A 24,973-nucleotide genomic window follows, 5' to 3' on the forward strand; every position below is an offset into this window, starting at 1 on the left:
CCCGGAGCTCCAGCATATTTATTGGGAAACCTATCTCTGATGACGACCAGGTCCCCTGGAGACAGAGGTTCTCCGTCACCACTCACCAACCTCTGAGACTTGCTTCTGTAGTGACAACCCAGTTGGGAGTCACCAGGGACTGACCCTGGAGAAGGTGATCGGTAATCAGCCACCAGTGAAGTGACTGACAATTGCTGTCTGACAGAACCAGCAACTGAGAAGAAAGGTCATCTGAGTGGCTTGTCCAATTCTGGAGATTCTCCCACTGGAGAATCCGTGAATGGAAGCAGCCGTACTGGATGGTCTCGAAGGTAGAGACCATCGTGCCTAGTAACCTCATGCCCAGCCAAACGGATGGCCGAGAGACGGACAGCACTTTCCTGACTGTCCTGAAGGGCCCGGGCTTTGGGCTCGGGCAAGAAAACCCTTACCAGTGCTGTATCGAAGATCACCCCCAAAACCGTCAGACGTTGGCACGGTCTGAGGTGACTCTTCTCGAAATTCAGTATCCACCCATGATGCTGTAACACCTGCATCGTGTGATCCAGGTGGAGCTGAAGTTGGGCAGCGGAATCCGCTTTTACTAGCAAATCATCCAAATAGAGAATCACCGTTATTCCCTTGGAATGCAGTAAGCTTGCTATTGCTGCCATGATCTTTGTGAAGACCCACGGAGCTGTAACCAAACCGAACAGCAGAGCCTGGAACTGGTAATGGGCTCTTCCAACTGTGAATCTGAGTAGAGACTGATGCCCCGCCCAAATCGGTATATGGAGATATGCATCTCTGATGATGACCCTGGATCACTGATCGGAGTGTCTCCATGCGAAACCGATCACCCACAGGCTGGCATTCAAGGCTCGTAGATTCAAAATCGGACGATAAGTGCCGTTGGGTTTCTGGACTAGGTACAAGTTGGAGTAAAACCCCTGTTCCTGTTAAGACTGTGGAACAGGAACTATAACCCCTTCTGAACAGAGGGAACTGATAGCCTGGTTTAAGGCCCGTCTCTTCTCCGGCTCCCTGGGTAATGCTGTAGCTCCCTGGGTAATGCTGTAGCGAAGAAACGTTGTGGCGGCTGCCCCCTTAGGTCAATCACATAACCTCGGGAGACAATGTTCCTTACCCAGGCATCTACTCCCGAAGCTACCCACCTGTCTCGGAAAAGAAGGAGACAGCCCCCTACCTTCCCTGAGACCGGATGGGCTGAGATCCTGTCAGGTACTCGGCTTCTCAGATGCCCTAGTACCCGGGCACCTGAATGTGCCAGAAAATCTACCCTGGGGGGAAGAACCCCTACTGGGAAAAGAGCGTCCTCGGGCCCCCTGACCTCTAATCATTCCCCTTCCTCGAAAGGAAGAACAGAAGACTCGGAAATGTGAGCCCTTTAGCTTCTGGGGCACCACAGGCAGAAAAGTACTCTTTCCACCTGTCACCTGGGATATAATAGTATCAAGCTCAGAACTGAACAGGATGCCTCCACAAAAAGGCAGAGACTCTAAAGCACGTTTAGATTCGGCGTCCGCCTCCCAGGCGCGAAGCCAGAGTGCTCTGCGTGCCGCGACTGCCGTGGCTGAGACTCTAGAGGAAATCTGTGCTCCATCTTGTGCGGCCTCACACACGTAGTCTGCAGCCGCACGTATCTGTTCCGCCAGTACAAGTAAGTCCACTCTGGATGAGTCACCGGCAAGGCCTGCCACTAATTTGTCAGCCCACTTCTCCATGGCTCGAGAGACCCATGCAGATGCCAATAATCTGGCGCCCATAAAAATACTCCCAAGGCATCCCGCCAAGTTTTTGTCCAGCGGATCCTTAAAGGAGGCTGCCCCTTGGACCGGCAGACCCGTGTGCTTTGCTAAATGAGCCACAGTTGCATCCACTCTTGGAGGCAGCTCCCACTTAGCGACCTGCTCCTGTGGAAAGAGATAAAGGGCTGCAAATTTACAAGGAGTAGCATACGCATGCGCGAGACCCGGCCAGCGACGGGCGCTCCGTTGCTGCGGGTCTCACACCAAAGCGGGGCAGCTGTCGATTGTGATTGACAGCTTGCCCCAGTTTGGAGGCGGGCAGGGGGGGTGGCTCTCCAAACGGAGGCGTTCCCGAAAGAAAGCCTGCCGTTTGGGGCCGACCCACTGACATCACGATGAGGCCCTACCACAAGGGTCTCATCGCAAGCCCCGATGGTCGCGATGGTCATGACCATCGCAACCATCACCTGGCCACTCGCAATAGCTGTGGGTGGTCATCTTTAAAAAAAAAAGGGATGCCCTGATTCGGAGCGAGCGCTCTCAAAGAGCGTCCGGCCCTGAATCAGGCCTTCTGTCCCCAAACCACTTCTTCCTCCCTATCAGTCTCAATTTAGAGAGATGTTACTAATTTGAGAGGTAGAGGCAACATTTTTTAATATTTTTTTGGTTATTTCCTGATTCTGCCATGCGTTTTTTTCTGTGAGAGTGGATGTTCATTTTGAAATTACCTAGGTTGACAATTAGGTGTCCTTGCGCAAAGGTGAAAGCAGTATGAGCCCTTTTTTTGTTGGTTCATAAAAAGCCTTAGGCCCTCATTCAGAGCCGTTCGCTATTTGCGGTCGTTCGTTTAAAAACAAGGGGTGGCTATTCAAATGATCCGTACGCACATTGCAGTCTGTTCACACCTCTAAGTCTGAACGAACGAGCAAAACATACGCTCGTTTATTTGTTAAAAACGCCCCCTGGCCGCTCGCACCATACGTCATGTCCGCTATTTATTAGATTAATCGAGTACATCGACCAGCGTATGAACTGCTCGCTATTCTTGTGGTTGGTGTTTGCTACCACAAATTTGCGAGCAGTTCTGGCTATAAAATAACCCAGTGACGTGGACAATGACGCTGCTGTTTTAAATATACACACCCATAAAACGCCCGTTTTGACCTTTAAGCACGCCTGCGTTCGGATCTCCACTCCCCATTTTCAAGCACCTTCCCCTGTTACCACCCACATACGCCTCATTCTGTCACTCAAAATAGCAGGCACTCGCAATATAGCGTACAAACGATTTTCGGCCGCACTGACTAGTTCGCGCATGCGTACTAAAAACCGTACGCATGCGCAGATGTGCAAACATCGCTCGGAACGAGCGTACTGCCGCTAACGAGCGGCTCTGAATGAGGGCCTTAGTTCCCTGTCCTAGGCAGATGTACAGAATATGTTTGGGTTTAGAGTTTCTTTAAATCAGGAACAAAATAGGACAGGTGCAAGATTTAACTGTCCTTCTTAACCAGAGCTACTGTGACATTGAAAACCAATTAAAGTAATACAGCTCACTCTCCCCTAAAACATATCAAAATAAGTTTGGGTGTTATTTCTACGATAAAAGAATTGTCCAAGTGATTACATTATTAAAAGTTCTCCTAGGCTAATATAATATAAGAGCTTATTTATTATGCATATTAGAAATGTGGTCAACCCTCTGAAAAGGTGGTACCACAGGAGATAATGGAAATATCTGCTACAGGGCCTGATTCAGCAAGCAACACATGCTAGCCAGCTGCTAGCGCTATACGCTCACGAGCGGGTGGATGTTTGGCCACTGCACATGTGCATGCTGGAGCCGGCTCCGACGTGCGCATGCGCGAGACCCGGCTAGCGACGGGCGCTCCGTTGCTCCAGGTCTCGCACCAAAAGGGGGCGGCTGTTGATTTTGATCGACAGATCGCACCGTTTTGAAGGCGGGCAGGGGGGGTGGCTGGCCAAACGGAGGCGTTCCCGAAGGAACGCCTGCCGTTTGGGGGCGGCCCCACTGACATCACTCGTGATGTCAGTGGTGAGCTTCCGGCTCTATTAAGGGTCTCGTCGCAAGCCCCGATGGTCGCGATGGTCGAGACCATCGTGACCATCACCTGGCAGCTCGCAATAGAGGCCACACCGAAAAAAAACAAAACGCCATGATTCAGAGTGAGCGCTCTTTCAGAGTGTCCGGCTCTGAATCAGGCCCAGAGACCGCAGTACAAGAAGCAGACACCCAGCAAAACATAAAGCCACCCACCTATGCCGTGATTGACAGCGTACACATCAGGAACATCGAGTGCCAACGAAGCTGCGTGTAAGCTAAGGATGTGTACCCTGCCGCAGGACTTGAGAGGTTCCTGCATGCAGAGAGGTGCCTGGCTGTGTGCGGTGCCGCTGAGATTAAATTATTCATGCCCCTGTAATAGCGTGCGAACTAGGGGTGTGCAATGGCCACTTTTCATGTTTTGTGTTTTGGTTTTGGATCTGGATCTTTCTTCGTGTTTTGGATCTGGATTGGTTTTGCCAAAACCACCCTTCCGTGTTTTGGGTTCTGGGTTTTGTGTTTTGGATCTGTATTTTTTTTTAAAAAAGCATAAAAACAGCTAAAATCACAGAATTTGTAGGTTTTTCTGCTCCTATGCAATTATTAACCTCAATAACCTTAATTTCCACTCATTTCCAGTCTATTCTGAACACCTCACACCTCACAATAGTGTTTTTATGTCCAAAAGGTTGCACCGAGGTAGCTGGATGACTATGCTAAGCGACACGAGTGGGCGGCACAAACACGTGACCCATCTAGGCGTGAAACTGCAGTGGCAGACAGGATGGCAGTTTGAAAAACTAGGCCCCAAACTGTACATAATGCAAAGAAAAAAAAGAGGTGCAAGATGGAATTGTCCTTGGGCCCTCCCACCCACCCTTATGTTGTATAAACAGGACATGCACACTTTAACAAACCAATCATTTCAGCGCCAGGGTCTGCCACACAACTGTGGCTGAAATGATTGGTTCGTTTGGGCCCCCACAAAACAAGCTGGCAATTAATCTGTCCCTGCACAAACTGGCTCTACGGAGGCAAGATGTCATCCTCATCCTCCTCATCCACCGATTCCTCACCCTCTTCAGTGTGTACATCCTCATCCTCACAAAGTATTAACTCGTCCCCACTTGAATCCACCACCACAGGTCCCTCTGTACGTTCTGCAGGCTGGTCTCCCTGGAAGAGTTGATAATTAATTTTATGAACATCATCTTCTCCACATTTTGTGGAAGCAACCTCCTACGCCTTTCGCTGACAAGGTTCCCGGCTGCACTAAACACTCTTTCGGAGTACACACTGGAGGGGGGGCAACTCAGGTAAAATAGAGCCAGTTTGTACAGGGACCTCCAAATTGCTTCTTTTTCCTGCCAGTACAGGTACGGACTGTCTGACATGCCTACTTGGATGCTGTCACCGATGTAATCCTTTAACAGACAGACGCACGCTTGGTGCTGCTACTATGTTGATGCACGTGCGGCTACATCGCACACAAGTCACAAACACATTAAAAAAATAGTTTTTTATTTTTTGGAGCACTTTGAGAGTTACACCACCCTTTAACAGACAGACGCACGCTTGTCGCTGCTGCTTTGAGGATGCAAGTGTGGCTACAGCCCACACAATTCACAAAGACAGAAAAAAAAGAACAATATTTTTATTTGTGTAGCACACTTTGAGGGTGTCACCACCCTTTAACAGACAGACGCATGCTTGTCGCTGCTGCTTTGAGGACAGTATCATATGCAGTGACAGTAGACTTGTCAGAAATTGTTGGCACGTCCTTCAGTCCGGACCAGATGTCCAAACCAGCCCTTGACTTATGACACAGGCGCACGCTTGGTGCTGCTACTATGTTGATGCACGTGCGGCTACATCGCACACAAGTCACAAACACATTAAAAAAATAGTTTTTTATTTTTTGGAGCACTTTGAGGGTTACACCACCCTTTAACAGACAGACGCACGCTTGTCGCTGCTGCTTTGAGGATGCAAGTGCGGCTACAGCCCACACATTTCACAAAGACAGAAAAAAAAAGAACAATATTTTTATTGTTTGTGTAGCACACTTTGAGGGTGTCACCACCCTTTAACAGACAGACGCACGCTTTTCGCTGCTGCTTTAAGGATGCAGGTGCGGCTACAGCCCACACATTTCACAAAGACAGAAAAAAAAGAAGAATATTTTTATTGTTTGTGTAGCACACTTTGAGGGTGTCACCACCCTTTAACAGACAGACGCACGCTTGTCGCTGCTGCTTTAAGGATGCAGGTGCGGCTACAGCCCACACATTTCACAAAGACAGAAAAAAAAAGAACAATATTTTTATTGTTTGTGTAGCACACTTTGAGGGTGTCACCACCCTTTAACAGACAGACGCACGCTTTTCGCTGCTGCTTTAAGGATGCAGGTGCGGCTACAGCCCACACAATTCACAAAGACAGAAAAAAGAAGAATATTTTTATTGTTTGTGTAGCACACTTTGAGGGTGTCACCACCCTTTAACAGACAGACGCACGCTTGTCGCTGCTGCTTTGAGGACAGTATCATATGCAGTGACAGTAGACTTGTCAGAAATTGTTGGCACGTCCTTCAGTCCGGACCAGATGTCCAAACCAGCCCTTGACTTATGACACAGGCGCACGCTTGGTGCTGCTACTATGTTGATGCACGTGCGGCTACATCGCACACAAGTCACAAACACATTAAAAAAATAGTTTTTTATTTTTTGGAGCACTTTGAGGGTTACACCACCCTTTAACAGACAGACGCACGCTTGTCGCTGCTGCTTTGAGGATGCAAGTGCGGCTACAGCCCACACAATTCACAAAGACAGAAAAAAGAAGAATATTTTTATTGTTTGTGTAGCACACTTTGAGGGTGTCACCACCCTTTAACAGACAGACGCACGCTTGTCGCTGCTGCTTTAAGGATGCAGGTGCGGCTACAGCCCACACATTTCACAAAGACAGAAAAAAAAAGAACAATATTTTTATTGTTTGTGTAGCACACTTTGAGGGTGTCACCACCCTTTAACAGACAGACGCACGCTTGTCGCTGCTACTTTATGGATGCAGGTGCGGCTACAGCCCACACAATTCACAAAGACAGAAAAAAGAAGAATATTTTTATTGTTTGTGGAGCGCACTTTGAGGGTTACACCATCCTTTAACAGACAGACGCACGCTTGTCGCTGCTGCTTTGAGGATGCAGGTGGAATCTAGACGGGATTTGGAACTGGGGACACACTACCTCCATCAATTGTCTAAATCCCACTGCACTAATGGCGGATACCGGACGCACGTCTAACACCAACATAGCTGTCAAGGCCTCAGTTATACGTTTTGCTTCAGGATGACTGCTGTCGTACTTCATCCTCATCGCTAGGGACTGTTGGAGGGTCAATTGTTTAGTAAAAGTAGTGATGTTCCTACTTCCTCTCTGGGATGATGAACAACTCCCAGCAGCAGCAACAGCACTAGGAGGAAGTGGTTCTTGATCTTTCCCTATTTTATTTTTATCGGAGAAAGTTTGGTCCTCCATTTATGTTATATTGATATATACGTGCGGCTAAAGCGCACACAAACACAGAAAATATTTTTTTATTTCTGCTGGAGAGTAGTGCACTTTGTGGGTTACACCACCCTTTAAGAAATGAGCCAGCCGGCTCTTTACTTATGGGACACAGGCGCACGCTTGGCGCTGCTCCTTTGTTGATGCATGTGCAGCCACAGTGTACACAAGTCACAAACACAGAAAATATATTTTTTTTTGGTTTGGACTGGAGTGTACTTTGGGGGTTACAGCACCCTTTAACGGTCAAGCCAGCCGGCCCTTTACTTATGACACAGGCGCACGCTTGGCACTACTTTGTTGATGCACGTGCGGCTACTGCGCACACAATTCACAAACACAGAAAATATATATTTTTTTGGTTTGGACTGGAGTGTACTTTGGGGGTTACAGCACCCTTTAACGGTCAAGCCAGCCGGCCCTTTACTTATGACACAGGCGCACGCTTGGCACTACTTTGTTGATGCACGTGCGGCTACTGCGCACACAATTCACAAACACAGAAAATATATATTTTTTTGGTTTGGACTGGAGTGTACTTTGGGGATTACAGCACCCTTTAACGGTCAAGCCAGCCGGCCCTTTACTTATGACACAGGCGCACGCTTGGCACTACTTTGTTGATGCACGTGCGGTTACTGCGCACACAATTCACAAACACAGAAAATATTTTTTTTTGGGGTTTGGACTGGAGTGTACTTTGGGGGTTACAGCACCCTTTAATGGTCAAGCCAGCCGGCCCTTTACTTATGACACAGGCACACGCTTGGCACTACTTTGTTGATGCACGTGCGGCTACTGCGCACACAATTCACAAACACAGAAAATATTTTTTTTTTTGGTTTGGACTGGAGTGTACTTTGGGGGTTACAGCACCCTTTAACGGTCAAGCCAGCCGGCCCTTTACTTATGACACAGGCGCACGCTTGGCACTACTTTGTTGATGCACGTGCGGCTACTGCGCACACAATTCACAAACACAAAAAATATTATTTTTTTAGCACTTGGGGGGAGCAGCCCTGATGGACAGAGCACCCCCTGGACAACACTACAGCACCCCTTTAGGACTGGGACACTGCACAGGACTTTGGAGTGGACACAGCCCCTATGGAGAACTGACTGCACAACACAGTCCAGCCAGCCCCTATGGACTTTAAAGTAGTGGACACAGCCCCTATTAACAACAGCAGCACAGCACAACACAGCCAGCCCCTATGGACTTTGAAGTAGTGGACAACAGCAGCACAGCGCAGCACAGCACAGCACAACACTACTCTGCACTACACTACACTACACTACACAGCCCAGCCAGCCCTAACTCCCACCCTCCCTCTTCACTGTCCACAGCCGAGTGAGAAAATGGCGCCGACGCGGGTACCTTATATAGGATCCAAAACCCGCGAGACTCGGAAGGCGGGATGATGACGTTTTGCCTCGATTTCAGATCCGAGTCAGGCGGGAAAAGTCGAGCCTGACTCGGAGCGGACTCGGAACGGGGGGGCTCGGGGGGGTTCGGATTTCAGAAATCCGAACCCGCTCACCCCTAGTGCAAACACACAGGCACTCCTGTGTTCGACCGACCACCCCTGTCACAGACGGCACTTCCTGTCAATCAACATCGAAGGTCTCTGCGGGCTCCCTGCGTACTCTGAGAGAGCCCTTACCATACTCAGCGACCTGTTCACACACGCGCAATGCGATGCATGCGCAGATTGCAAACATCGGCTTGCACCGTGCGTTCTCTCACTTGCATTACTTGCTGAATCAGGGCCCTCAGTCCCACTCTTAACAATCACAAAAGGAATCTTTCTATGGGGATTGTGTAAAAGGTCAATTTACGAAACTCCAAAATGCTTTCTTCTATGGAGCTTGGCCCGACTAGCTAAACCTAGCCCAATAGCCTACATTTTCGCTAATATTTTCAGTAAGTACTACTTTCACATGTATGGACTGATGGCCACGCATATGTATTAGCTCTCCCAGGTATGAACCTGGAAGTAAAGTGATTGTGTAAGCACTGCAGTCACGTTAGTTTTTAGCCTTGCTGGGTACGGCTCTTTTTGGAGCCCCTGTAATGACATAAGACTTTGGCAATAAGAAATGGAAATTATTGTGACAAAACTGCAGATCTTCGTAATTCTGACCCATAATGATAAAAAGTGTTCTCCATAGGCTGTTGTCTGCAGGCACAACGCCCGACTGAAACAGCATACCGCCCGGCACTTTCCCCCACCGCATTCCTGGTCACCCTCCGCCTCCGCGCTCCGCCTCCTGCTGTGGAACGCTGCCCTCTGAAGTGACTGGAGGCTAAAGAAGCCTCCGATCGCTTCAGAGGCCAGTGATGCACTGCGCGGGTGATGTAATAACATCACCCGCGACGTGAGGAGCCTGCCCTGCACGCCTGCTGGATCTAGTTAGAGCCATTCAGAGCGAGACAGCGGCAGCAGGAGTGGGAGCACCGAGCAGCATATTAAGGTAAGTTCTGGGCTGGGGCTGGGCTGGGACCCGTCTGGGGGCACAGCAAATGGGGCCAGTCTGAGGGCACTGCATAAGGGACCAGTCTGGGGGCACTGCATAAGGGACCAGTCTGGGGGCACTGCATAAGGGGCCAGTCTGGGGACACTGCATAAGGGGCCAATCTGGTGGCACTGCATAGGGGCAAAATAAAAATACAGGAGGCAATGCATAAAGGGGAAAACTACAGAGGGCAATTTATAAAGGGCACAAATACAGGGGCACTGCATATGGGAATAACTACAGGGGGCACTGCGTAATGGGCACTTTTGACTGAGAGCCAGTGGGGGAGACCTGTCGGGCTGGAATGGTAAGGGAGGGCAGTGTACTCCCCAGGCTGTTTTTTGCAGGTGCACCACCCGGCATTTTGGGAGCCTGCAAGTGGGGACAGTATATGGGAACTGTATAAAAAGGACCAGATCCTACAGACTTTGCAGCTTTGCATAATCAAACAACTGGGCCTCTAATAAGAGGATAATTAATATATAAAAATGTTATTTCAAGTTTAAATCATTATAAGGTCAGGGTTTAAAACATTTTATTATTGCGAAGGCCCTACCCGGCTACTGTACTTCTTGATACCACCTGGCTGGAAAAATTTTCTGGATACAACACCGATAAAATAATGTATCTCGCATTGACTCAGCAGTAACCAAAGCATATTTCTTTTCTTAGTCGGATTCCTGCTTTCACACAGTGCGTTAAGCACACACCAGGCAAGCTTAGAGCTTTGGAAATTTGCTCTTCAGGGCTCTAACTGTATCACATTGATCCGGGATGATATTCTGCGAATACACCGTGTTACTGAAGAATTCTTTGGCAGCTTAAAAGGGTATGTTATACATGATATACACAATAAAGATTGCAGTCCAAACCAAAGGACCCCCCTATTAATATGATACTCGGCCACTGTGTCTTCATTCACTGTATATATATACCAATCATCAGTGTCTGGAGAAGAGTGGAAGTGTTTTGCAATTGAGCTAGAGTGTAGGAGGCAGCTGATTAGCTGCTGGGGCTTGTCCAATCATCTTGCTCAGTTTCAGGGAAGCTGCTGCTCTTTGTGTATGCCATATTTACTAAATTGGTTTTATTCTGGCGATTTTCTGGCTGTTTTTTGTTATAGGATCCAAATCAGTATATATATATATATGTGAATATGTATACTGTATGTATGTATATATATATATATATATATATATATATATTTATTTATTTTTTTACAGCAATACACTTTTGTGGAAAATTAATTGTTTAAAAAAAATCTTAAAATTATTAAATACATTGTAATTTTAGATTTTTACTTTCGGAAAGAAACCACTTTATTTAAGATTTTTCTTCCTTTATAATCAGATCCTCTAGTATCGCCACCCTGATATGGAGATAGCAATAAGAGGATTTATGCTTTGCATGGAAAAGCTATCGGCAAAGGTTATTTCCAGCAATACCTGGCAATACACTGTGATAGCTATAGCCGGTCAGGGGGTTTCTTAAATAGGGAGGAACACTGTTTTAGGATTTTTCTACCTATCATAAATAGACCCTTTTTTAAAATTCTTAATAAACCTTTCAGTGATTATCTAACTGAGTATTAGTAGTGATATTACTGAAGTAACATTACTTGGGTACCATACCATGTAGTATATCTTCCTGCTTGATATAATACTAGTAAACCATAGCATATAACCTCCATATCATCATTCTTTGTGATTAGGTATGGGAAACGTGTAGCAGACGTGAAGGAATGCAAAGAACATTTCATGATGCACAGGTCAGTTTTCTGTATAGTGAGGTCTTACTACATTATACATCACCTCAGCATCCTGTGTATTGCTTCTATTAACTCACTTGTGGTAAAGGGTAGTGACGCATTGGAGTGACTGAATGCTGTGCTTGTTCAGCTGTATAGGTGCAATTTTAATAAGTACACAATAACTACACCGGCGGCAGGATAAAATGAAGGGCAATGCTTCTCCTCTGTTACACAAAGCAGTTACGCTATAAAGACACTGCACACAATGCTTCTCCTCTGTTACACAAAGCAGTTACGCTATAAAGACACTGCACACAATGCTTCCAGAGCTGAATTGCTCACAGTGGGCTTGATTCTGAGTCGGATGTATCCACAGATACGGACGCATCTCGCAGATTTAGGGGCATATGTATCAAAGCTTGATGTGAGATAAAATTGTGAGATATATATATCACCAACCAATCAGCTTCTAACTTACATTTTGCAGGCTGTGTTTAAGAAATGATAGCTTAGAGCTGATTGGTTGGTGATATATATCTCACAATTTTATCTCACGTCAAGCTTTGATACATATGCCCCTTAGTGCATTGCTCTTACCCAGGATCAGCCATGTGTTTTGTGATGGAGATCGCTGCTATTATTTTCAGTGAAATGGGTTTTTATCTGAGCTGTGACCATGCGATCACACAGAAGCCGGATGTGTCGTGGGAGTGTCCCGGGAGTGTTGTGAACGTGTAAGCTGACTTCCTTGCTCAATCATAGCATGCTGATGGAGACAGGGCATCTATTTCAGCCGAATCTTTTCCACCTAGCACGGGGCTGGTGTAAGTTCCGATACTAATACTGACGTATGCAGGCTGCTACAGCCGTACGGAAAATGCTGTAGATTTGTCCCACTCAGAGTCAGGCTCAGTGACCTCAAACTATCACTATCCCAGCATTGACTGAACTCTTTTGAAGCTACACTTTTCTAGCTGGAAAGTGGTGTAAAGCAACCCTGTTTGACACCACAATATGGCTGTTTATGCCTATATAAACATAAAAGTGTTATATTTTTATTTTATTGCAGCAATGTCGTTCCTCTGTGCTAGTCTGCTGATGTTGAGACTCATAAAAACACAGCTTATTATAAAAAAAACTGCACTGCATAAAATTCAATTTATTCTGACTTGTGATAAGTTATTGATTGATTTCCAAAGCGGACAATTTCATCGTGCCAGACGTGCATTCCTCAGAGGGGCAGCAAAGGAACTGGAAACCATTCTATCAGATGAGCCTGGCCTGCTGGGCCCTAAGGTACACAATTCTACAACAATTCTACAGATAAGCCAACTCTATTTGTAATCATACTGGATTGCTCAATATCACAATTTGTTTCAGGCTCTGTATGTATTTATGGCTTTATCCTTCTGCCGTAATGAGATTAACTGGCTGGTTCGACATGCTGAGAACGTCACCAAAACTAAGACCCCGGAAGACTACATTGATGTGTAAGATAAATGCCAGCAAGTAACATTTTATATGGGGTTTATAAGAGGCTCTACACAATACATTTTGGTGATTATAAAGAACTGAATGTATTAAGGTGTTCCCCTCCTAGAAAATAATTAAATATGAATAGTGATATTGGGGTATATGTAATAGCCTGTGATATGCAGGAATCTTCAAGTTACCGACAAGTCTGCCCAATGTTTTAAAGTGGCAATCATGTAAAAGGCCTGAATAGGAGCCAAGTGGACAGTGCCACAGCGGTGGCATATGTCGAGCATCAGGGGGGGCACATGGAGCACCAGGGCAATGGTGGAGGCTGCCCAGATCCTAAATTGGGCAGAGACGTCCGGGGATCTCTGCTGTGTTCATATCGGGGGTGAACAATTGGGAGGTGGATTTTCTCAACAGGAACACAATCCTGCAGGGGGATTGGTCTCTTCTGCACGTTCAAGAGCAGGGTCTGCCAAAAGTGTACCTCATAGGGTCTTGGCACAACTGATAGGTTCCTGGTTTTGTGCTCACTCCAGGGACCCACTAGCGTCGCTTCTTTTGGGTGGAAAGTAATGTGTTCAGGATGTTTGAGAATACCCTCCCCTAGGGCGGCTTTTGAACATCCCATGGTAGCAGTGTCCCCCAGATTGGAAGGCAGGGAAAATTAGATTTTTTTTTCTTTTTTCTAGTTGCATGTTACACTTGTTGTTATCCTTGGTTTAAGGCTTGTTTTTAAATTATACTAAGGACCAGGGGCTGCAGAGGGGAGGGGTCAGTGTCTTTAAGAGATACAGTAGGTTACATTAGTGTCAGCTCCTTTGGACCACTCTAGCAACCCATGGTAGCAGTGTCCCCCAGATGGAATCAGAGAAAGGGATTTAATGGTAAGTACAAAATAATCCTGTTTATTTTTTTGGAGGCTTCAGATTTCCGAAGTTTCATATATGGTATATCCTTGCAAGATGGCACTGTTTATGTTTGGCCAGCACTACCTCTCCTGACACTTTTCAAGGAGGATTTTCCTTGGTTTTGGTAATTAATGTCCCTCCCACAGGGGCAGTTCCTCCTGGAGGGCTTCCTTTTCCGTAACTGACTCCCACGGTAACTCCTCACAGGTTGGAAAGTCCCATCCTAAAATTATGGGATATAGCAAATTTGAGTGGCTACTACAATAAAGGTCTGTTACTTGACCATGACTGGTGATATTTTTGAGAGACTGAAGCCTGGAGAATAATTTGGTGGCAACCATGGGCATTGCAATACTGGAGACAAAGGTACATTCACCTCCCAAATCCACTTAAGTCAATAAAACTAGCATACCCACAGTTATGGTCACTTGGAACAATTGGGGCTTCCCTGCAGCCGGGTTCATAACTGTAAACCTCTTCATCTGGGCACTCAATCACAGGACTATTTGGACCAGCTACACCTAATTTTGGGCATGGTGTAGGCTTTATACCAAAAATACCTTTGTTTAAAAAAATATTTTGATTAGGAGATCTAGCTGTGTTTGTATCCATTCTGCTTATATTATATTTATGATGTTCAGTGTGCTATCATTAATACATTGTGACAAAACATGCTGTCTGCCAAAAAAAATAAAATATCCATCTGTAGAAATAACCACATCCATTATTTTTAGTAGCAATACAAATTCTGGCATTATTATAGACCTTGTGTAGATGTGTGTTTATCCGTCTTAGATATAGTGATCATATAAACAGTCATGTAATAGTGTACAGATGTGTATATATATTATCTAATCTTTATTTTTTTGTTTTTGTACTAGACACATAGCTGAATTGATGTTTTGTATGGAACAGTTACGGACACTGGTGAGGAAGCACCAGTCTATTATTCAGAGATATCATCTCCAATACCTGGCAAAATTTGATGCTTTGGTTCTTAGTGACATCATACAGGTAAAAGAAATCAACTGAAGCATCCGCAGAACACCGTTGTTACCATAGAACTCAATGGGGATGGTGATGTCATATTTATCAAGCCACAAAAAGATTTTTATTCTGAGCTTGAAACATATATCTAACGAGACCTTCAGAGTGACTAGCCTAACAAGAGGTATGGGAAAGGCATAGAAGGAAGGGCTCCAAAGCCAGGCTGGTGCCTGGCCGGAAGGTTGAGAACCTTGTTTCTGTCTCCCCTAAAATTGAGCTGTCTAGGACAAGGCTCGTACTTACCTCCTAGTTAGAATTGCTTGCAGGTTGTATACTAAAGTAATGTGCTGCTATTCCATGGTGAATACATTGAATTCTCCTCAACATTTCTAGCACACCATGCACTGCAGAGACTCTGTATTCCACACTATAGTATGAATATAAGTGCATGTAAATCTCTTACAGAATTTGACTGTTTGTCCAGAGGAGGAATCTGTGATTATGTCCTCATTTGTGAGCACCCTGTCAGCACTGACTGTAAAGCAAGGTAATAATCTCTTTCTACATCTACAATATATTATAAGGGGATGTAGTTCATTTACCGGCGGCTGGGATGCTGTCCGTTGGAATCCCGAAGTCGAAAGCCCGATGACGAAAGCCCAATTTGGGATTAAAGATAGGCATCTAAATCATAAACCTTCTATCGGATGAGGTGTGTCATGTGTGCAAATCTCTTATCATACTTAACTTAAAATAAAGACACTGAGACGTGGATTTGGCAGATAACTTGATGGCGATTTATTGGAGCAAAATAAATTATTATTATTTATTATTTATTTAAGGTTGTATGGTGGCAAAGAAAGAACAGCCAGAAATCAGCCAAATCTGCTATGCCAACACACAAACAACAAACGGCATAGCAGGTGTAGATCGCCCAGAGTGCATACACATAACCATGTAAATCATATCATCAACAAAAGGTAACGCTCACCCCCATCTTGACTTCCCACCCGTTTAAGTGGTGATACTGCCCCCCGTTAGGTTGGTACAACCAACTACCAGTCAACGAAGGGAGCACCCTTAAATCATAATTGCACCCGGACTGGTGACCTGCCGTTCTTTCCCGCCACCCAAGATAAACCCACCACATACAAAATTTATAGGGGAGGGAGGGAAATCTGGAACAAAGAGGGTTAGGCCCACACTTCAAGCCCATTATATAAAGTTCCTGTTGCAAACCCGCCCCTGACTGCCATAGGCTAACTCCCGCAAGTCATTTGCATACATGCCGGCCCCCATCCTAGAGGTTTAAAACACCTCTTTTCTTATTTAATCTTTCGGTTTCTCTAAACCTTCTATCGGATGAGGTGTGTCATGTGTGCAAACCACTTATCATACTTAACTTAAAATAAAGACACTGAGACGTGGATTTGGCACATAACTTGATGGTGATTTATTGGAGCAAAATAAATTATTATTATTTATTATTTATTTAAGGTTGTATAGTGGCAAAGAAAGGACGGCCAGAAATCAGCCAAATCTGCTATGCCAACACACAAACAACAAAAGGCATAGCAGGCGTAGATCGCCCAGAGTGCATACACATAACGATGTAAATCATATCATCAACAAAAGGTAACGCTCACCCCCATCTTGACTTCCCACCCGTTTAAGTGGTGATACTGCCCCCCGTTAGGTTGGTACAGCCAACTACCAGTCAACGAAGGGAGAGCTCTTAAATCATAATTGCACCCGGACTGGTGACCTGCCGTTCTTTCCCGCCACACCAAGGTTCTGCTTAAAGAACCGCCGCACCGCCACCATACTGAGGACTACAACAATAACGCCAAAAAGAACCCCAATAAACAAAGACAAACCCTCCACTGTCAAATGGACTCCGTCAGCCCTATATAAATCACTAAACCGAAATTGAATGTTCCTATGGTAAATGACCCGGCCATCATTGGCCATCACAAATTTGGCTACAGCAAAGTTAAGCTTCTTCCTAGCTTCGTCAATAGCAGGAAAACTCCAAACCCCACGCCAGACCTGTCGAGGCACAATGCAAGACCACATTAATATACACGAGGGCGAGGCTGAGAGCACCCTCGCCAAATTGTTGACAATATCAACACGTAATTCCACAGTGGGCCGTCGACCTAAATCATTGCCTCCTAAATGAGCCACCAAGATACGTGGCCTACCAAAAAGCCTTGCATACTCTTAACAGTTTAGGACAAAAGGAATGCCATCTCATACCTCTGGAACCTATCCAACGGACCCTAGCTGAATGTTCAAAAGTTGGAGCATGATCTGAACTCATAAACCTAGCAGCCCAGAAAATATATGAGTGGCCTATCACCCAAATGTCCTGCGTGTCAAAGAGCAATCCTAAAGGTGGACGAAAGCAGTAAAGAAAAAATTAGTAATTGTCATAAAACAATAAAATTTTATGGTGTATTAGTGGGATCATATAGAACAAAAGTGAGTATCTGCCAAAAAGAAAAATTTTCTATTGGTCACCGACTTTACTATTTAAAGTGGCTAAGACAAACGGAAGACACAAAGGGGAAGAATGGGTGGGGGGGAATTGGGAAAAAACAGGTGAACTCGGCAAGAGGTAAAATAAAAACCTGCTGAGGGATGGACTATGGCCTAATTAAATGGTTGAGCATAGCCGAATTGAATCCTTCAGTTCAGGTAAAAATTGTAAAATCCCTCAAGACTCCCATTGCCAGCAATGGCGAGTAGCTAATCCCGAGTAGGACGGACAGGGGTAACAGACAAGACAAGACAAGACAGTACATGAGACAAGACAAAAACGAGGCAAGCATAAAATATAAACGTCACAAGAACAAAGTGCGATATGACTTTAAACAGAGGATCTTAGCGACTAGGTCGAATGTAACTTTTATAACTATCGGATTTCCAACGCCCGAGGGCCTTAATTTCCGATGCCGAGAAACCCGCAGCTGCGGCCGAAGTTGCGGCTCTGATCCGAAACGAGTGTGTACCAAAATCCTGAGGCGGGAAGCCCAAAACTGCTACACACCTCTTCAAAAACCAACCGAACTGGTATTTGGTAAGCGGAGTCCTGTCCAAATGCATGAGCCATGAACCAGGGACATCCGGCCATACCAATGCGAAGCGCGTAGCTAGTGCCACAGGGCAGATCCGTTCATCCTTAGACGGACTCAACGAGATCCACCTGCCCTTACCAGCCTGGTCGGTCTTTGACCGCCGAATCCTACACAGCACAGACCCTTCACTGACTGAGACATCCGAGAGGAGCATGGTGGCATCAACCCATTTGGAAGATGCCACCAGCTCCGATACCCGCAAGGCGCCGTGAAAAGCCATTGAAAATGCCAATTGGAGCAGGACTGCCTCGTACTCGGTAAGAGCAATTCCGTGAATTGCCCCCAAAACTGCCGGCAGCAAATGAGCATCCACAGGTTTCCTACGGTCAGCTACTGGCCGGGAGACCCTTGCCCAACCTTTTAAAGCCTTCATGATCAGAAAGCTTTTTGTAAAGTCAGGCTGTCCCTTCAACTTACTATAAAATGCAATGCCTGCCAAAGAGCGCGTCACAGAAGCCCTGGATCTGCCAGCCAATCGGAGACTCCAAATAAAAGAAAGCATTGACCGATGCTGACCCTTACCTGCCTGCCTGCTGCTACGGGAATAATCTTCCCATTCATTCCATGCCTGACGGTACGCTCGCAATGTGGAAGGGGCTAGAGACTGTTCTGCTAAGCCCTCCATGCCGGCTCGATCACCTGCCAAGCATAAGAGGGGCAAAGTACCGTGTCAGCGTCAGCACCAGGGGCCAAAGATCGGAATTTAGCCCACTGAAACCGTGATAACGCATCGACTATCTCATTCTCCACCCCGGCACATGTCTTGCCTTAAACATGATGTTACATCGCAGATATGTGAGCACCAGCTGTGCTCGCAAGCGCAAAACCAGCAGGGAAGCCGCGCATTGCCGATTGATCGCATGGACCACGCCCAGGTTGTCGCACCTGATAATGATGCTGCGATTGCGTAAATGGTCCCCCCAGATTTCAAAAGAAACCTTTATGGGGAAGAGTTCGAAATGGAGCAAGTCCTTAGTCAAACCCTTCGCCACCCATTCCTCTGGTCAACGGCCAACGCACCAGGAGCCATCAAGGTAACAGCCGAACCCCGTGGCTCCTGCTGCGTCAGTGAACAGCTGGAGCCGCAAATTGTCAGCAGCTGGAGACATCCACAACCGAACGCCATTAAAATCCCGAAGAAAAACGAAACCCAGACAGAGAGGTCCCGCTTAATCTCGGAGGATAAACGTAGCAAATGTCTTGGCTTAGTGACCCCAGCTGTGGCCCTTTCTAGCTTACGCAAAAAAACTCTGCCCATTGGTATGACCTTACAGGCGAAGTTTAACAGGCCAAGGAGGGATTGCGCCTGCCGCAGGGTAATTCTACTGGAACCTGCGCACTCCGCTATGGCATTGCGCAACTTGTCGACCTTATCGAGAGGTAGGCGGCAAGCGTTTGCCGAGGTGTCGATCTCGATACCTAGAAATGACAAGCAAGAGGAAGGGCCCTCAGTCTTGTCCGCAGCAACGGGAACTCCAAAATGAAAAAACAGCGCTTGCAAAGAAAACAACAAAAAACTACATCTATCAGAACCGGCAGGGCCGACACAAAGAAAGTCATCGAGATAGTGGGCTATCCCATGACCACCACAAGAAAATTCCACGCACCAGTGTAGGAAAGTGCTAAATCGCTCAAAAAATGCACATGACACAGAACATCCCATAGACAAGCACTTGTCTATGTAATATCCGCTGTCCAAGCGAAAACCCATAAATCGGAATGACTCTGGGTGTAAAGGCAATAGGCGAAAAGCTGACTCAACATCTATCTTAGCCATCAGAGCGCCCGGACCATAAAACCTAACCACGTCCAAAGCTTCGTCAAACGACTGGTACACCACCGAGGAATCCTCAACTGGTATAGCATCATTTACTGACGAGCCTGGCGGATAAGACAGATGCTGAATGAGCCTGTATTTTCCTGGAATCTTCTTGGGAACCACGCCCACCAGGGAAATCACAAGATCCCTAATGGGGGTTTCCGCGAAAGGACCCGCCATGCGCCCTAAGCTAACTTCACCATCGACCTTCTCCCTAAGAACGTGAGGCAACTCAAATGCTGAATTTAAATTCCTAGGCGAGCCTGTGTCAACATCCCTGCAAATAGGTAAACGAAAGCCAAAACTGAAACCGTTTAACAAAAATTCTGCGTCCTGCGGGACCGGGTACCAATTCAACCATTTTGCTAACGCGGTGACGCGGACAGGGGATGGAGCTTTATTTAGCACTAGCGCCTTTCACTGGTTGAGCAGACTGTTGTTGGGAACCCGCTTTGAAACACTTGGCAACTGGGTGGTTGCCACCGCATCGCAAGCAGAGGTGACGAAAACTACACTTTCATCCCTGCGTACAGGAGGCATTATTAAACGCGAAGCATTTCCCCCCAGACGCCTGCTGTTGGCCTTGACGAACCGAACTAGATGTTTTGCTCGCGTTGTACCCCTCATACGAAGGACGCAAAGGCTGCGTGACTTCCAGCCACACCTCCACGTCCTTCCACCCTAGATCCATAACCTGTCTGCCATCCTGCTTGCGACGAAATTCTTAGTCATAAGTGCGCCAAGCCATGCCCCTGGCAGATAACTGCATGCTGTGAATTAAATGCAGATATCTAATGACGTTCAGGTGCTCACTTGGACGCGTCTCCAAATAACAAGCTGAGAAAATGCAAAAACCGGCCAGCCAATTATTGTAAGATTTGAACGCCTCTAGACCTATACCGCCTTTTGCCCTGGCCGCCTTAAATGCCTTCTTAGCTTTCTCCGTAAGAGCAAAGATATCCACATAGTCTCCCTTGCAGATCTTAGTGCGGCAAGTCTCCCTTAAACCTCGTAAAACTGCGGTGTTGTCGCAGTGTACGCCTGTGGCACCCTCCAACCCTTTCTCTATATTCTTACGCTTAGGGGTGCGATGCCTACGCCTCGAGCGCCGCCTTCCTTCCAGTTTTGCATATTTCGCCGCTCGCTTGCGGGCTCTGCCAGCGCTGTCCGCGTTAGAGATAGAGGAAGCAAAAGAAGATGTCAAGGAACTAGAGTCTGAGGAAGACCCACCTGAACTCTCCGATGTCACGGAATCAGAGGAAAATCTGGATGGCCCCTCCCTGACATCTACGTCAACCAACTCCCCTTCCTCGAGATCGTCATCTGAAAAAGAAGAGAGGACACCGGCTGCCGCCTCTGCGGCAGGCGACCCAACAACCGCACTGCTCTGACTCAAACTCTGACTCAGCAGTAGGGAGGGTGCGGTAGTCCCTAAACTTTGCGGGGCCAAACTAGGTGCGATAACCCTCAATGCCTGCACTAACTGCTCAATCTCTGACCCCCCTTGGACCCTCGCAGAGTAAGCGTTAGCGGGCGCGAAAGTTTGGTTAGGCAAAGGGCCTGCAGGCGGAGCTGCTAAAAATGGGGCAAAGACAGCAGCCAGAGTAGACAAGGCAGAAGCAACGGCTGAGGGTTCTGGCTGAACAGCAGTGGAGGGAGGGGCAGCAACAGGCAAAACTGCAGGGGCTGACTGTGTTTGTGCCATCCTACCAGCACTAGGAGCCTGGGACAAGCTGGACAAAATGTCTGCCCCCTCTATTAAGCCCCGCCCCCTGCTCACTAACATGGCGGGCGCCCCGCTGCGAGCGGGGGAACGGGAAGGGCCCTAGGCACAGCAGAGCCCTGCTGTGTCCTGGATGGAGCTCTGTGCCCCCGGCGGGACCTCCTCCTTTTACCGGAGGTTATGTCCCCAGTGTGAGACGGGAGCACATGCCCGCGTACAGCTGACACGGCATGCTCCTGTCCGCGACTATGAGAGGGAGCCACAGCCGGGCCCGGTCTCAGCCGAGCCGGACGCCGGCGCGAACTCCTCCCTCCAGCCGCAGCGGCGTCAGGGGCAACCACGCGACGCCGAGCCCCGGATACCACAGCGGCGGGAACAGCATCCGCCACGTCCGCAGCGGAGGCTGCTCCCCCACGCCGGCGAGGGACCCACGGCGATGCTTGAGCGCCGCTGGAAGCAGCAGCCGCTGCATCCGCGGCAGGGGCCACCCGGCGACGCTGGTCACTGGTAACAACAGCGCCGGGAGCAGCATCCACCGCGTCCGCGGCAGAGGCCGCCCCCCTACGCTGGAGCGGGTCCCGCGAGGTCAACAAGGTGGCGCCATGAGCAGCAGCCGCTGCAACCGCAGCAGGGGCCGCTCCACGACGCCGGGATGGGCCTTGGTCGCCTTCATGATGCATAAAACGGGCAGGAGGGGGCACAGAGTGGCGGGGACGCATGGTAAGGAGTGGAATGAATGTGGCCAGCAACAGGGAAAACTAAAGCAAAAATGGACAGGCCAGGAAAGGGAGGGAAAGAAGAATGTAAGGAAAAGAAAGAAGAATATGTAGAGGGATAAATAGGGAGAGATAATCCAGCAAAAGAAAAGCACCAATGAAATCAGTATTAACTGACAAACTCTGTTACTGACCGAAATCTGGAACAAAGAGGGTTAGGCCCACACTTCAATCCCATTATATAAAGTTCCTGTTGCAAACCCGCCCCTGACTGCCATAGGCTAACTCCCACAAGTCATTTGCATACATGCCGGCCCCCATCCTAGAGGTTTAAAACACCTCTTTTCTTATTTAATCTTTCGGTTTCTCCGACTCCTATGTTTAGCCTGACGACAAAATCCTGAATGAAGGTAAGCGGAGCATGTTAGGGTTAGGCACCACTAAGGGAGGGTTAGGGGGGTAGAGGGGGATGTTAGGGTCCATACCACCCCTGTCGGGATCTTCATTCATCAGGATGGCGCTGTTGGAATTATTCAGCCGCCGGTATTTCATACCCAACTCTATTATAAGTACTGAGTTTTGACTATTTATGGATACCCACACACAGGTAAACAGATGATGACCATGTTTTCCTTCTCCCTCTTTTAGGCCATGTGCACACAGTTATTTTCATGCTCGTCTCCCCTCTGTTAAAGTTTTTCACCATTGAACAGAGGAGAGACAGATCCTTCATACAGGGACAGGGTAAAAGATTCCCTCACACCCAGCCATGCGTTGTTACTGTATCTTCTGGTATATATCGCTGAGGACTCTCGACTAAAACAGAGGGGAAAATAATATACAGACATTGGTGCTGATGCAGAGAGTGTGTTTTTGCACTGTGCATGCTCTGGCAATTAGTGTACGCAAGAATGGGTGATACAGATTTGTATGCATTTTGAATACATCTTCAGATATATCCTCTTGCATCTTTGCTGCATAAATGGCAAATCGTGCCACGCATGGTGCCAGGTATGCGCTAGCGTGACAAAATGATCAGATTATGGGGTAAATGGAATATTCAGCGAATGTGCTGCCATCTGCAAATTCACTGCGAGTCAGCCCAATGTTTTAAAGGGGCGCAAATGCCTGCAAGGCACAGGCTATTACATTTACCCCCATATCTGTCCTCGGTGACCTATAGAGAAAGAAACACAAGCTCGAAGTTGTCATTTAGGTACAGCATTGTCATATGCGGATTGGGCAATGTACAGAAAATATAGATAGATAGAGTGAGACAGATTGACCCTTACAGTAATAAGGAGTGAGTGATAACGTAAAAGCTTCCTTCACCTAAGTAAAACTTTATACTAATCTAATGTGTGTGGGAGATGGAAGGAGAATGCAGTGGCCTGGAAGGATTCTCTGCTGCCTGCCATTATGTAATTTTAGCAATGGGGAATTGTATTAAATGTTAAGCTACTACATAGCAACCCAAGAGCTATAATGTAGACAGGTAGTACCAGGGGGACAGCAGAGTAAATATAAATCTTACCAAGTTCTATGCATACATTAAACTATCATAAAGTTTTATTCAGATGGAGAAACCCTTTTAGGGATGTATCTGCCAGATACTGTATACATTACACACATGGTGCAGCATTAGAGAAGACCTGACAGTGTACATGGAATGGTAATGGGAAAAGAGGAGAGTTCTAGAGATCAGTGTTGATTCAGGGAGTATTTATATGGAGAGTAATTTTGTATAGCCAGACAGAAGAACTACTGTATATTGGACTCTGATTTGGTAATGTTACGCTCCTGTTATGCTCCGTTTTCCTCCAGAATTTTCCAATAACCTGCGTGTGATTAGGTAACAAATGCATTTAAAGTCAATTTAACCCAGGTAATTGTTGTTGTGTATACTACTATAATGTCCTGTTTGCATCCAAATCTATCTTTCGTCAACAATTGGCCAGTCTGACATACTTAAATTTGTTTTTATGTCCCTGTATTTCTATGTAGATAGATATCTAATCCTAATTATATCTAATCCAGTGCCAATAAGATCTATAGTATAATTGGGATGCACTCACCAAGTCGATAGTCATAACACCACTGGGGCAGGGACTGATGTGAATGACCAAATATTCTATGCAAAGGTCTGTGTGCGCTATATAAATAACTGATAATAAAATAATAAATAAATATTAAACAAAGCTAGAAAGCGCTCGTAGCGGATGTCCCTATAGTATGTTGTGGTGATTTGGCGTTACTGCTACTATTTAACAGGCTCTGAAATCATATGTTTTTGGAGCTTGACTTTGTTGGCTAATTATAATGCCATCTGATGATGATGTTGACCCGCTTAGCTCTATGGAGCAGCCCGGCAGGAGAGGGATCTTCTTATCCCATCCTGGTGGACTGGAGCTGATCGCGATGCCCATTGCAACTATTCTGCATTGCACATCCGCTGACCGGTCCCTACCCAGAAGTAAAGTGATAGCATTAACTATCACTTTGCTTTATACTAATCATCAGGGCCAGCTCAGCCTGTGCCCCAGCGAC

The 24,973-nt window shown here is 46.9% G+C and overlaps 2 protein-coding genes across 3 annotated transcripts in view; one reads left to right on the forward strand and one right to left on the reverse strand.

The window, feature by feature from the left end:
• Positions 1-24,973, forward strand: part of NCKAP1L (NCK associated protein 1 like) — a 348,408-nt gene that overhangs the window by 86,966 nt on the left and 236,469 nt on the right. For both annotated transcript variants that reach the window (XM_088469297.1, XM_088469299.1), the window contains exons 9-14: positions 10,574-10,730; positions 11,613-11,669; positions 12,851-12,947; positions 13,032-13,141; positions 14,923-15,055; positions 15,494-15,575. In XM_088469297.1, the coding sequence (XP_088325423.1) occupies positions 10,574-10,730; positions 11,613-11,669; positions 12,851-12,947; positions 13,032-13,141; positions 14,923-15,055; positions 15,494-15,575 (636 nt within the window). The remainder of the gene's footprint in view (positions 1-10,573; positions 10,731-11,612; positions 11,670-12,850; positions 12,948-13,031; positions 13,142-14,922; positions 15,056-15,493; positions 15,576-24,973) is intronic.
• On the reverse strand, positions 17,915-18,796 carry LOC148527404 (uncharacterized). The gene has a single exon (XM_088469220.1). It carries the CDS (start codon positions 18,791-18,793, stop codon positions 17,915-17,917), a length of 879 nt encoding a protein of 292 aa, XP_088325346.1. The 5' UTR covers positions 18,794-18,796.

Source organism: Taudactylus pleione, unplaced genomic scaffold (genome assembly GCF_031769625.1).
Source record: "Taudactylus pleione unplaced genomic scaffold, aTauple2 ptg000089l, whole genome shotgun sequence".
In the NCBI taxonomy this organism is placed as follows: domain Eukaryota; kingdom Metazoa; phylum Chordata; class Amphibia; order Anura; family Myobatrachidae; genus Taudactylus; species Taudactylus pleione.